Source organism: Centrocercus urophasianus, unplaced genomic scaffold (genome assembly GCF_019232065.1).
Source record: "Centrocercus urophasianus isolate 14NV4802_14NV808 unplaced genomic scaffold, USGS_Curo_1.0 seq_32, whole genome shotgun sequence".
Lineage (NCBI taxonomy): Eukaryota > Metazoa > Chordata > Aves > Galliformes > Phasianidae > Centrocercus > Centrocercus urophasianus.
Window position 1 is genome coordinate 906,609 of NW_024884889.1, and position 14,704 is coordinate 921,312.

General features: G+C 40.2%; 1 protein-coding gene across 4 annotated transcripts in view; it reads left to right on the plus strand.

The window, feature by feature from the left end:
* Positions 1 to 12,354, plus strand: part of TBC1D9 (TBC1 domain family member 9) — a 43,524-nt gene extending 31,170 nt beyond the window's left edge. For 2 of the 4 annotated variants that reach the window (XM_042829738.1, XM_042829740.1), the window contains exons 14-21: positions 1,263 to 1,361; positions 1,484 to 1,552; positions 2,658 to 2,898; positions 6,639 to 6,704; positions 7,963 to 8,049; positions 8,846 to 8,920; positions 9,057 to 9,157; positions 10,090 to 12,354. In XM_042829738.1, coding sequence (XP_042685672.1) covers positions 1,263 to 1,361; positions 1,484 to 1,552; positions 2,658 to 2,898; positions 6,639 to 6,704; positions 7,963 to 8,049; positions 8,846 to 8,920; positions 9,057 to 9,157; positions 10,090 to 10,815 — 1,464 coding nt within the window. In that variant the 3' untranslated portion in view covers positions 10,816 to 12,354. The remainder of the gene's footprint in view (positions 1 to 1,262; positions 1,362 to 1,483; positions 1,553 to 2,657; positions 2,899 to 6,638; positions 6,705 to 7,962; positions 8,050 to 8,845; positions 8,921 to 9,056; positions 9,158 to 10,089) is intronic. The other 2 variants (XM_042829739.1, XM_042829741.1) reach the window with 2 other exon arrangements.
* The last annotated feature ends 2,350 nt before the right edge of the window (positions 12,355 to 14,704 follow it).

Sequence of the window (14,704 nt, forward strand, 5' to 3'; positions counted from 1 at the left end):
TTAAACCATAACTTTGCAGCTGTTGTATATGGAAGCATGCAGCATCACAGAGAGCTGCATGCAGTCAAGGAGCCGAGTCAGTATGATTTCACAAGACCTTTCCATTTTTGGTCAAACTTTGCTGCTTTGAAGTTAACAGCTGGTGCTGATTAGTGGCAGAGAAGCCTGTGGCCTCTGATCACAAAGCTAAAATATTTTCAAGTGAAGGGAATTGATAACAGGGAATATCTGTGAAGCACAGAAGAAGGCTTACAAAAAACTAAAACTTGCTAGACAGTTTTGTTGTTCTTAAATTAAAAAATATATATCCATCAGTTAAAATATCCCTGTTGATTACACTGATACATTTTATTAAAAGATAAAGAGTAACTTTAAGGAGAGTAACTAAAGGAGTAATTCTCCGTAGTTTCCATATTTTCTTTTGATGACATACTGAGTGAACTAGTATTTTAGCTCAAGGTGTAAGTTCCTATTAGCAATATGATAGCTGTTCCAGAGCTGCTTCCTGTGCCCCTTAACCTTTCTTTTTTTAATAACGTGGTATCTATTTAATAGGGAGTAGGTAAACAGTAGCATATTCTGTGCTGAATGACAAGCAGAATCAAGTTAGGTGTATAGTTCTCATTTGCAAGATGTTGTAACAGGAAGAAGGGTATTTTTGTGAAATTGTTCCTTTTGCATTTTCTTTTAGTTCCTCATCGTGGGGGCATCTTGTGTTGGCTTAACTGCGTTGAGATGAATTACCTGACTCTGTGGAGAGCCAGTCTGTCTGTTTGGTGCTCGTGCAGTACTTTGTTGTTCCATACAGAAAGATAACTAGCTGTACTCCTATATAATTAGGCAAAGAAAGAGAAAAAAGCATGGGGAGTGAAGAATTGTGTCAGAAACAGTAGACAGGTGCAAAAAGAGAATTAGTTCCAGGAAGGTGGTGGTGGTTGTTGGTTGCCTTAGTAAAACACCCAACAATTTTGTAGAAACCATTGAGAGTAAAAAATAATAATAAAAAAAATAATAATAAAAAAGATCAAGACGTGTTATATAATGACTACTACATTCATCAGTTATCTGGGTGCAGCAGGGGCTGTGAGCTCACTGTGTTAGCTTTGGTACAAGTACAAGTGAGAGTGTAAGAAGCAAGCGTGTTTACTTCTTTTAGTATTTTAGCTGTGACCCTTCGCAAAAGAGAATTGTTTGAGTACATTAAGCTATACGTAGTACAGAAACTATCCTTTTTCTCTTTTTTTTTTTATTTTTCACTTCAGAAATTTGGAAGTATCCGAGCAGATTTGATTGAACAAATGAGATTCAAACAAAGGCTGAAAGTTATCCAAACCCTTGAAGACACTACAAAGCGCAACGTGGTCAGTACTGGAATAATATTCTTTACAAAGATCTAAGTCCATCTGTTTCTGAAATAAAATTTAGCTTTTCTTGAGACATGGATTTCAGATGTGTAACTGCTGTTAATGTTACGTTTCAAAAGGTACGAACTATTGTGACAGAGACTTCTTTCACTATTGATGAATTGGAGGAACTGTACGCTCTTTTCAAGGTAAAGCTGAAGTGAAGATAAGATCACGTGCCTGCGGGAGAAGCGAGTTTATGTATGATACAGGATTGTGTTGTTTACTAAAGGCCAGGTTCTGTCTGAGTTTTCTATCAGCATCTTAATGCAAGCTTGAGTTAGCTGCTGGGTTACTGCATACACAAAAGAAATTAAACAATTTCTAAAAGCTAAGGGAAGAAGTAATGTAATACATGATTTGTTTGTGGAAAAGTGAGTATACATAAACACAGTAAGCTTATATTATGTAGAAGTTAACATAGAGGGGCTTTTGATCAATCTTCATAAACTCATCTCTCTATACCTGATTTTTAGAGTTGAACACAAAAATAATCTCCATTACTACTGTCACATCGCAGCAGCTGATTTCTGCTGTTGTTAGTGCCTTAATGTAATCTGTAGGAATATAGTGTGACAAAGTGATGTCTTAGTTAAGTGTACAGCAATACACAGATATAATTAAAACAATATGGCTTCACTTCCATTTGCAGTACCATGAAACAATGTACTTTAATCCACTGGTTTGTTGTAAAAGATTTTATGATATCCCATGAAGTAGTTATTTAATTTCAATTTCCCGTCTGTGATGTCAGGGCCTAAGATTGTCTAAATCCTGCACTGCCTTCTTCCAGGCTACTATGGAAGCAGGGAGACTAAGACAGTCCAGTCTAGTGGATCACTGCACAGTGCTAAGACTTCTTTCTCTAAGCTCCTGAGTTGATTCGAAGTAGAAATCAGCTCTAGGGTTTCCACTGTCTTCAGTAGGACTAAAAAAGTAGGCCTACATACGATTTTTTAGAAACAATAAAGTAAAAAAAAAACCCAAGCAGTTATCTTCATACATCCTGAAATTACAGATTCCATGCTCTCCTCCTCCCTCCTCCCCCTTTCTGAGTCTTTGATAGATAGAGATGATTTTGTGCTGGAGAGAAATATCTTTTGTAGATTTGCAAGGGTTAGGTAGATCGAAATAGATATGGTACTCCTCTGTAGTTTATTAAAAACTGTGTGAAGAGTTTTGTTCCTTCATCATTGATAACTCATGAGGTATTAACAGAGGTGATGACAATCACAGCATTTGCCTTCTTTTCAGGCAGAACATCTGACTAGCTGCTACTGGGGAGGAAACAGCAATGCTCTTGACCGTCATGATCCCAGCCTGCCTTATCTGGAGCAGTACCGTATTGATTTTGAGCAGTTCAAGGGGATGTTTGCTCTCCTCTTTCCTTGGGCATGTGGAACTCATTCAGATGTATTAGCTGCACGCTTATTCAGACTTCTTGATGAAAATGGAGACTTGCTCATCAACTTCCGTGAATTCGTGTCTGGGCTAAGTAAGGAGCACTCTTAAAATAATCTGACTAAAACAGTTTGTTTCTAAAGGAGATACACTCTGTCACAAACATGGATGTTTTATCAGCTATCAGATTATGAGTTTGAGTTTGATGTATGCAGATTTGCATAAGTCATCTTTTATTTTACGAGCTCTTCAAGCTACTGATGAGTTGATTTAATCACACCTATGGCAGTAGTACGCACAGGGGTTTAGGTTGGTGTCAGTAGGTGCACCTACACTATGCATTTTTATATCACTCTGGGAGAAGGACTGTTTGTGAGCTACTCATCAATTATAGTCTGAGAACCTGTGGTTCTCTGTGGCAGTGTGATGGGCATGGCCTCATTCCTGTACCCCAGATGTGGTGTGAAGCAGTATTCACAACTGTCCAAGGAGGGCCTAGCTGAGAGCCCAGCTGTAGGTCTCCCTTAAAGTCACGGTGCTTCCTTTTGCTACTGATGCTTTCCCACCTCTCATGTGGCCAAGCAAAGTCTGCTTCCTTTACACCTGTGTAAATGAACTCATCCAGAAATCATCATATTAGGATGCAGTCTTATTTTTTTCCTGCTTTAGTAGCTGCTGTCAGTGTTAGTATCGATGAACACATGCATCTGGCTGAAGACCTTTAAAAGGGACAAGAAGATAGTGGTTTGTCTTCTTGACAAAATATGTGGCCTACTCTTCCTAAATGGTCTATCAGTGATTGTTACTTCATTGTACCAGTAGTAGGAAGCAGTACTTTGAGGGTAGGATTCCATTTTTCTTGGAAACCCAGCTGAGGCCAGAACAACCAGCACTCATCAAACATTACTGAAGAACATGCACTGTGTTGGGATTGTGCTGAAAGTGAATCTGAAAGAATTCTGTATTTGAAAAAGCTTTTCTGAACCCTTTACAGCTCTGTCCACAGTGCAAATAATTGGCTGCTATAGCTATATTACAGCTTGATGCGATCTCCTATAGGTGGGCATGGTCCTAAAGAAGAGCTAGGAATTGGAGATACCATCTGAAAGAGGTGATTATGTATGAAAGATTAATTCTTAGAGAGCGGTTCTAACTTTACAGAACTTCACATTTGGCTACGTTTTACGGTTAAATTTAAAACAAACAAACAAAAAAACAATCTCCACTTCAAAACACTACTGTCATCTTTTCTGTGCACAGCTGCCTGGATTTCCCTTACTGCTGACTCGTGAAGGTGGCACACAGATATTCTTAGTGGTTTGGTTACTTTTAATCCGTGTTTCTTTTTCACTTCTCAAGAGGATGACTTTTGAGAAGCTCACATGCACATAGGAGGAGGCAGGAGGGATACTATCAGGATGTTGGTTTTGTTTGTCCCTGAATAAAAAGGGCTTCTCTTCAGAACTCTGCTGACAGCTCATATTTGTGTCCCTTTCTGATAAGAAGGTATCACATCTCACAGTGTGTGCAGCGAGGTCCTCCTTGTATTACTTCTGCTGTCCATAGCCAGGCCTGCAGATTAAGAGAGAGAGTATAAGTAAACTGAAAAAAGGAGCAGTGATAATGCTGGTTGGATGGGGAAGTTAAATGTCATTAATGGAGATTGTGGCTCATGCAAGCCTCGAAGCAAAATTTCAAGAGTTTGAAGTCAGTATTGCAACAAAGGGAACAGGTGAGCCCCGGGGTTAAGGGTAAGCAAGATGAGGCAGGAGCTGGCCCTTCATCAAGTAGTTAGGTTTTAGGGCTGGTAGCCTGCACCTAGTCAGGAGCATCGGCTGCTGCTTGGAAGCACGTCAGTCAATGAGAGGAAAGTGGGGCTGGGAGCAGAATGTGGTGAGTTTAGGAAAAGCTACAGGAAGCGTGAGTTAGAGCCACAAAAAGCTGTTGGGATAAGACATGAGTGAATTGTGTGTGTCATGCTTGCACCACCCATTTAAAACCTCTGGATAAAAACTGGAGGAGTATCATACGCGAATTGCGTCCCAAAAAGATGAGATCTGTTAAACACTGTTGAGGGTTGTAAGGCCTGTGCCTCCAGATTGCCAGGAAGGAGGTGTTCCTGAATGGAGCTAAGGATGGGCTTACCACCTCCTCAGTGCTGTTCATGGACCTTTGGCAGCAGCATCTGTTTTGCTGTTTGGGGGTGCAGAGGCTGGACAGGAGGCACTGTGCTCTCTAGGCTGTCTCGTGGAATGACCCCGCACCACAGTGTACAGGTCAGAATGGTGTCCTGAGCTGAGGCACCCACTTGTGTAAAGGTCTCCCTAATTCCATGGCAGGGACACGTCTATCAGAGGTCTGTTTCTGTCTCTTGTCTTTATGGCTGTAGACTAATGCTATTTGGGAATAGCCCAGTGCAGCCAACTGCCAGCAGTTCCTGTAGGTTACCAGTAAACTGTGTGTCCCTTTGCAAAGCTGTCTGACCTCTTCTGGGAGAGGCCCAAGGGTTGTCTCTGAGAGCATCCAGATGACAGCTTGTCCTGAGTTCTGTTGTCTTCATTTCTGTACATTTTGCAGAGAAAAAGAGCCTTTCAGTGGGAAACACACAGACACGTTTCAGGAAAAAAAGCAAAAAGCAGTGCTGTTCAAGCTTTTTCAGTACTCGTTACATTGGGGGATATGGATGAGTACAAGCCAGGTACACCATGCCCCGAATTCTACTCTGATGAATGCATTTATAGCCATTGCTGAAAGACTGAGAACTGCAGCCTTATTCCACTCTTAAGTTATTTCATGTTGCTCTTAAGTTATTTCATGTTGCTTCATGTTGCCACACCAGTGTGGCATATCACGTGGTACTTGGGTGCATAACCTAGGGCAAAACTTCACTAGAAAAGAAAGCATTTGGATACTACTATGACACTTAAAAAAAAAAAAAAAAAAAAAAAAGGACCAAGTTAAAAGTGAAATCTAAGTGCATCTAAGGTAGATGCACCAATTTGTTTGGCTTGACATGTGTGTTTATTGCAGTGTTAAGTTTAACAGTGGACTGTGGTAGTATTTGCCAACCCATACTTTGTTGTAGTTTGCATAGCATAGGTAGGTTGACACTGTAAGGTAAAATAAATCTGTATAACCTAGTTAATTAATGTTAATTCATTTATTTCTGAGTTATATGTCATAAAGAAGATGATTCATGAAGAGGTCTGGTTTTAGGTTATTTTGGTGCTTTCAAATGAACTAGCGTTTGTTTACTTACCACAATGGTCTGCAGCTTGGATTTCATACAGCTGATTTCAGAAAGGAGTTGAGGTAGATACCTATCATCAGAGGGTACTCCATAAGTAACAACTCAGCCCTTGGCTAAATGGTGATGAATAGTATTGGTGTTTAAATGTCTTTTTCTATTACTGTTTTTTCTTCTTCCTGATAAATGTTCTGAGTCATGCGATGCTTTTATCGTTTCTTCAGCCTGATAAGTTTCAAGTCCACCCAAAAATGTCATCTTAAAAAATTTCTCTCACTAAAAGTTCAGTGGCAACACAGTGATGATGGATTATTTTTGAGAGCAATGAAATAGACAGGTAACAAAGGACCTAACACAGAAGTACAAAATTTGAAGTATTCTGTGTTCTCATGCTATTTATTCATCTCTGCTGAGGACCTTATGATTGTAGAAGTCAAATGACTGCTTTCTGATCTATCTGGGGCTGTAAAGGGGGTACAGTGGCGTAACCACATAAGGTAGCAGCTTCTAAATGCAGTATTCTAGCAGTAATAAATAGAATGGCTTTGGATGCTGAGTATTAACGTGTTGTATGCAATGCTGTTTAGGTGCAGCATGCCATGGCGATCTTACAGAGAAGCTAAAGCTGCTGTATAAAATGCATGTTTTGCCTGGTAAGTAAGTTATAATAAAATAGCTGTCTTTATGGCTAGAACTGATCTTTGGACCAGAGTTGTAAACAAGTAGTTGTGCCATTTAAAATTAATTTGTAGAAACTACTTTATCTGTTTATGCTGTGATAAAATAAGTGAGATTTTTGCCGTAGCCAAATGATTTAGAACATCTGAGAGCATCATCTGATTCTCTATTGCTCCTGTCACAAAAGGCCATTGATATGGGTTTCTTTCCAGTTGAGCTGTGGTTGGTTCTTCCCCCAAGCAGAACAAATACAGTGTTCTTCAGGGTTTGTTACCATAGTATATTTTATTTAGCAGTAAAGCCTGTTTAAAATGTTCCTGTGTGACCTGGTTACTACTCTGTCTCCAGGCTTTCTTCTCAGGTTCCCCACTGGAGTGGTACAGGTATTTCCAGAAAGATACTTTTTCTTGTAAAATGCAGGTAACTTTTACAGATGTTTCCAGGGAGCTGTACAAATTGAACTCAGCTCAGTGGAGAAGGCAAGTTTAGGGTGGAGAGGGGATGGAAACATCATCTCAGAACAGTTTTGCCCTTGAAGAAAACAGTGTCCTGGAACTGTATCCTCTCTGAGTTGTCTGAAGTCTATCATAAAGTACCTACTGCTGTCCTCACTGAGTCTGTGATTTAATTACGTTGCAGTTGTTTGGATGCTTTAATTAACATGCATGTTTATTCTTCTGGTAAATGCATCTAAAACCTGTGAGAGGACATTCACCTCCATGTGTTTTGAACGTGTGTCCTTGATGGCTCACAGCTTGGTTTACTTGGAGGTCGGCTGGAGTGATTCTCTAGTTTAACTGAAAGGAGAACAGCTGACTTTACTGAACAAGAAGAGATTAGTTCCAAGAATGAAAGTTCTGGTATTGAAGAACTGGGGTCTCATCCTGAGTCGTAACAGGCCGTTTCAAACTAGTACAGGTTGACATCCTGCTTAGGACACCCTGCACAGAAGAATGTTACGGTTACATTAACTGAAGTTAGACGTGGGAACAAGCCTGCTTCTAAAGGCAGGAAGTTATGAGAAGCCAAAGAGAGGTGAATTTTGGAGGTGGAAGGTGTGACAGTAAAGAGGTACTACCAGATCCAGTTGTTTGAACTCCCATGAATTGAACTTTCACATCTTCAAACTATTATGTCCAGAAAACAGAATGTTAAGTGTATCAACTGGGACATGTTATAGTTTTTAGTGGAAGTGTAGAGTTTTTAATGAAATAGTTTTGTGGTATTGCTTAGATCCATCCCCTGAACAAGAAGAACCAGACTCTGCTTTCGAAGCCACGCAGTACTTCTTTGAAGACATCACACCCGAATGTACGCATGGTAGGCATCTTCTGTCTTGAGTATGAAAATACAAGGTAATGCACTTCAAACACCGTGTCTTCTTAAAAAGCTACCATTTCACTGGACCAAACTCTGGGAGTGAACTATCTTCTTTAAAAAGAAGTATGTAGCCTGTGTACCTATTTTGTCATCCTTAGTGGGGTTTGTGTGTGTACCCCACGGGCTCCCTGGATTGTGCTCTGCAGAAATACTCGGAGAACAGTGCAATTGATGTGTTTACTGCAGAAGTATTTCTGTGATAAATTGAGCATATAGGGCTTGATGGAAAATGGAAATACGTATATTGTCTTTCACGATGCATTTGGATCACAGAACATGGGAAATTCTAAAAATAAATAAATAAAAATTGAGCCAACAGATACATCAAAATCAGTTCAGTAGTCTGAAAACTTCTTGTAGCTTAATAAGAATATCTCTCTCTCAATCTCTCTCAACTGTGTTATCTTAAATGATATTCTCTTCCTTGGAGACATACGATATTAAGCTTCTCTCCAGTTTAAGAAAATATTACCCATCCTCCGGATTACAGAGGGAAGGAATTTGTTTGAAAATAGAGATAAGTGTTTATATTAGTAAGTGTAATTGTAAGTAATAACTGATTATTTGGGATTTGTCAGGGGACTTAAAAATAAACGAAAATCATGGTTTAGTCTTAGCAATTTTTCTCTGCATTTTCTGTAGAGTGAAAATTGCCTTTATTTTATTCTGTACACCTGAAATCTATTGATAGATGTGAAACCACAATGGTCTCTCTCCCCACCCTTGTATTTTCTAGTTGTTGGTCTAGACAGCAGGAACAAACAAGGAGTAGATGATGGGTTTGTTACAGTGAGTCTGAAAACAGACAAAGGTATGCATGTTGTCTCCCTTTGAATTACATCTTGAATTTCTTGACAAGATACTCCTTTTGAAAATGGAAAAAGGTATTAATTGGAGGTTTCTTCTTGGACTTTTCCTGCGTCTCTGGGTAATTTTATTGATAATAGGCAAGAAGAGTTCACAAGAGAATCGAAATTATCTGAGAATGTGGAGCCAAGAGAATAAATCCAAAGCAAAAAACTCCAAGGATTTGCCCAAGCTGAACCAGGTACTTCTGCTGACATTTACTTTTCACTAAATTTAAACTTTTCTTTTAAACATGGTTGAAAATATTCAATAGATTAGTAGAACTTTTGAGGCAGGTTTGTTTTTTTTTTTTTTTACTGGCACAGCAGTGAGCTGAATATATAAGTTAGTTGTCTTCAACCAAGTCATGTCCAGCTCCCAGAACGTCGTGAATGCGAGATGTGTACATAGAGGAATGATAACATATTAATTAGGCTTGTAGATAAAGGGTGATACGACGCTGGCTATTAGCAACGACTGTGTAACCCTGAATACGTGGTACCTGAAAGAAGCATTTTGTGTTTTCTTTTTTAGACTGTCAGTCTCAAATCCATAGCAGCCAGGGAGGGTAAAGACACTGGGATAGCTGTTCCTTCCAGAGTTCATACGGAAAGCTCACTGTAGAGCAGGATTTCTTTCTTTAGGTAGCCCTAAGCAAATCTTCTCCTTCCTGTTAGTCAATTTTGAACTTTGAAAGGCATGCATTCCACTGAGTTACCACTGCCCATTAAAATAGCACTAAGGTCACTTCTTTCATTTCTCCTTACTTTGCACTGGTTTTGCCAGACTGCTAGTTGCACTAAGCGTTCTTCCAGTAAGAAGAGGTCAGGATGAGTGCTGTGTCTCACTGCTTGCCCTCTGTTGCCCTCCTCTGGCTGCAGAGAGAAATTTGTCATCTGTTGGAAGGAACGCCCAGGTTAAACTGTTTGAGATAGCTTTGAGAGAGACAACATGTGGCTGTCCAATAATTGGAGATGCTTTCTAGACTCTACCCAGAGTAATTTCAGTTTCAGTTTAATCAGATAAACTATTGTCATCCCTCTATTTCAAGCTTCTTTTAAACTGATTTACTAGGTCTCAGCAGCTGAATTTGTTTCCTGCTCTCTCGATAACGTTTTCTTTTTCTGTTTGTAGGGACAGTTCATCGAACTGTGCAAGACAATGTACAACATGTTCAGCGAAGACCCCAATGAACAAGATCTGTACCATGCTACTGCTGCTGTGACGAGCTTGCTTTTGGAGATAGGTGAAGTTGGCAAGCTCTTCTCGGTGCAGCCCACGAAAGAGGCAGACAGCAGCAGTAACAATTGCAGCAAAGCTATTCAGAGCGAGCTGCTTCAGAAGAAGAACAGCCAGCAGTACCCCCTTGAACAGCACAAGCCGTTCCAAGGCAGCCTGGTCACCAACGACGAGGAGGCCATTTGCACCGAGAGCACCCTGGGCATGCAAATGGAGGACATTAAACTTGAAGACTCTTCTCCCAGGGACAACGGAGCCTGTTCTTCCATGCTCATTTCTGACGATGACACAAAAGACGATAGCTCCATGTCCTCCTACTCGGTGCTGAGTGCAGGTTCGCATGAAGAAGAGAAGCTGCACTGCGAGGACATTGGTGAAGACACTGTTTTAGTACGGAGCAACCACACCACTTCTCTTCATAGAAGCACTAGCATTGACAGGGACTGGGCCATCACCTTTGAACAGTTTTTAGCCTCCCTTCTGACTGAGCCAGCGCTGGTTAGGTACTTTGATAAGCCTGTGTCCATGATGGCTAGGATCACTAACGCTAAAAATGTCAGGATGATGGGTAAACCAATCACCTCGGCCAGTGACTACGAAATCTCTACTATGTCGGGATAAAGGGCAGGTTTTTTTATTTTTTCTATTATGTATTTATGAGTACCTGGCACAGGCCTTGGTATTTTCAAAACATTATTGTTTTCACTAATGTGAAAAGGTTGGGGTGCATACTTAACTATGTCTTGAAGTATAATCACTCTTTCTGTGGGAAATGTTACACGAATGCAAATTTTATTCAAAATACAGAAGAAAAAAATATCAGTTGTCAGTGAAGTGTGTGTATTATTAACCTTGCTGTCAATTTTAAATGGTAAAGATTAGTTCTTCTAAATGTGAACTTAATGCTGATATTTGTGTGCATTTTTAAAACAGACATAATGCAGAGGTCTGATTCTTGAGGGGAAATATTAAACAAAACAAAACAAAAAAAAAAGCACCTAAAACTTAAAGGGACGCTGTCAAACTGAATAGGACTTCAGGGTGAAGTTATGTTCCAGGCACCATCCCTGCAGGATAACTTTATTGCATATAACTCGTGTTTTGGTGTTTTTTTTTACTATTATTCCCAGAGAGGATAATATTTTTTAATGTATGCTTCATTTTTATTTTCTGAATACATGCAAGATCCCTTCAGTGATTCCTGACTGGGGCCTAACTTCCCTTGCTTGAGAATGGTACACTCAAAAGTAGAAAGGGCGTCCCAGGTTGAGCTGGCACCTCACACAAATGCAGTTAAGTATGATGATTTCTGCTCCAACAGAACACAGAATCCATTTGCCTTTGCTGGTTCAGCCACCTCCAGCTTGACCAGACCCAGCAGAGGAACAGCCCTCGGCCACCAAGGGAAAATAAATCTCCATCGTGGTCCTGCCTGGAGCTGTGCTCCTAGCAAATGGACTTGGAAGCCTTGCTGCCATTAAGCTCCAATGACAGCGTATGCAGGTACCAAAACAGCTTGGTGGAGTCCCTTAAAAATTGACAGATGTTTTTAGAAATAAATTTTAAAAACCAGAACACAAAAGTATCTAGTTGGATCTACAGCATATTTAGCTTAGCTTTTAAAACTAACCTTTACCACCAACTTACTATATCCTTGTTAGATTAAGAAGTTAAAAACCTGTATTGCATAAGTCTTCATTTACAACGGTGTAAAGTAGAGGTAATGAAAAAGCTGCAAGATAATGTAACTGAATGTTTAAGTCTTACTGAGAACACTGTCACTTTATATAAAATGAGTAGTATCCTGTATCAGCTTACTGAATATGTGAAAATGCAAACTGGAGCACCTGCACTTTCAATCCTTGCTTCTTTTATACGGATATTCAGGATTTTTTTAAATTTTGTTAGCTGTTTTATAGTTCATACTTGTTCAGTTCAGGATCATGCTTCTATGCCTAATCTTTATTTGCTGTTTTGAGAATATTTTCTGTAGAATACTGTTAATTTTTTATACTCCTGTATATTGCAGCCATGTAACTTGCCAATTTTTAGCAAAAGTTGTGTTTTCTTTTTATTTTAAAAGAATGCTTTTAAACTGTCAGATAAAGTGGTTTTTAACCACAACTAGGTAATGTAAACAAATAAAATACACTGCACAGATCTGATTTTTAATATTAATGTTAAGTCACGCTAGAGGGAAAGTAGGTGATTGGGTTTTACTACAGAGGCAAATGAATTGAATTCTCCAACACCAGGTTTCGGAAGGAAAACATTGGCTACTTCTGTTTCTTAAACACTTGCATGTGTTGAAATCTGTCTGCAACAAGCAAGCAATCCACATGGGCCTCTCACACTGTGCCATTCCGTGGAATGCACTTCCATGTTAGGCTCACAGTTGGTGGCAACAGTTGTTAATACTTCATCACGACCCACAGGTGTTTTGTTAAGCATCTGTATGTTGCCATAGCTTGCTAAGCACGCTTTTACGTTTGTTAGTATTAAAATGCTTTTCACAGGGTAAGCTGTCAGCTTCACAGCCATGGCAGTAATAGGAACAGGCAGTATATATATCTGCTCTGTAAATACGTATTTATTTTTGCAGTTTATCATCTTGCCATTTGTGTGTATATAAAGCCTCTTGATTACTGAGTGCATTAATGGTTAGGTAACCCTTATCTCGACCATTTTAGCGTTACTTTTGGGAGTAATTGGAGTTCTTTCTGTTTTAGCTCTGTAGAGTTTACATAACAACATAAAAACATAACAATATAAAAAAACAAATTGTGTATGAAAATATGCAAGTTGGTTTGCGTGCATATCAAATCATGACATTCATATGAAGCTGTAATGACCATTTTGAAGAACATGGCTTCATGTTTTAACTTCACATGCTAAGGCCAGAACAGGGCCTGGCAGCCAGTACATTGCTATGGAAGTCTTCAACACTTCCTTAAAGATACTCAGCCTTTTTCAGTCTGTAGAACCCCAGAATACTTCCATGAGTGTCTGTCATGTCTAAGTGTACTTAGGCATATCAGCAATCTGCCACACACCCCAAGAACTATATGGATTACAGGTGAAGCACATTTCATCCTACGAGAGTTTGCCAGTTGTGCTCTACCCACCAGGACTGGCGGTGTAGCAGTAAAATGGCTTTCCTATAAAAAGAGGAGGCATCCACAAGGATCTCTCCTATCCCCATAGCCATTTACAGGGTCAATTTTCTTTCTGCATTGCCTTCCTTGTCTTTCTGAATAACAAAACCATCTCAGCAATGCCTTTTAAGTGTGAGCTAAGTCATCTTTAAGAGCTGCTTTGTGCCAGGAAGCAGCCAGGTGAGCTGAGTTCTCCAGGATTTTAGTAAGGCTGCTCACCTGATGAGGCCACTTCCCACTTCCTGGCCTCCTGATAGGTGCTTGTTTGATGGCAAGAGCTGCTGTGACCTGGGTGCAAGTTGGTGGAAGTCACTGAAGTTCAGCTGACTGGCACGCAGTCACATGAAGACCTTCAAGAAAATGTGAGTGTGTATTTGAAGTCTTTGTATACCTAGACATGTTGTGTAAGCAAGTCTGTTGACATGCGTTTTGAGATAGAGACCCTCTTGAGTCTGTGAGCAGTGGAGTTGAGTTAGGTCTGTTGGTCTCACAGCCAGAACAAAAAGGAAGACCACCTTTCTCTTGAGAACTGAAACTTATTTCTGGATGTTGTTGAGCTGCCTGTCTGGTTTGGTAGCAGCCTGATTAGGGGGATGCTGCCAGCAAAGTGACAGACAGTGGAGCCATGAGGGAGTGGGACTTCATTCCATGTAGCTCTATTTAAAGGAGGAGGGGAAGCTGCAAAGAAATGCTTTTCCATCGAGTTTTCTTCCAGTCTGTCCTTCAAGTTACTCAGATACTCATAGTGTATGCAAGTGAAAGGTATGTATTGATAGCAACTTCTCACGTACACCTTGTGAATTCTGGGTGTTGGAGGTAAGGGCAGGTGTTTGTTGGAGCTCACGAAGGTTCACTTGACCTGTGCTTTTGGCAAGCAGAAGCAGATGGACACCTCATGTATTAAACCTACTGGAAACTAGACATTGAAATGGTTCTAAAGAGAAAAGCACCTTCAGGGGTTGGATATAACGGTGATGGCACTTCTGTTACAGTGGATGTTAGCTGCCAGGTGCTGTGTCACAGATGAAGATAGCAGAGGCCAGCATGCTGCGTGTGGCATGCTGTGTAAAGGGCTGTGGGAGAGAAAGGAAGTAGCCTTGGTGCAGCTGGTCAAGCAGAGAGATGATATTTGTGTTAGGTAAGCTGTGTGCTATACTGAGTACTCACTAAGCTGCTGTGTCCCTCCTATCACAGCTTCTCCGTTATTAGTGACTGCAGCAACATTTTGAGCCTAGGGTAATTGGGTCTCTTGGCAGTAGGTGTGCTACAGAAACAAATAGGAAGGGTTTGAATTCCTTTTGGATACTTAAAGCAGCAAATTAAAGGTAGTGCATAAGCACAGTAAGCCTACAGTA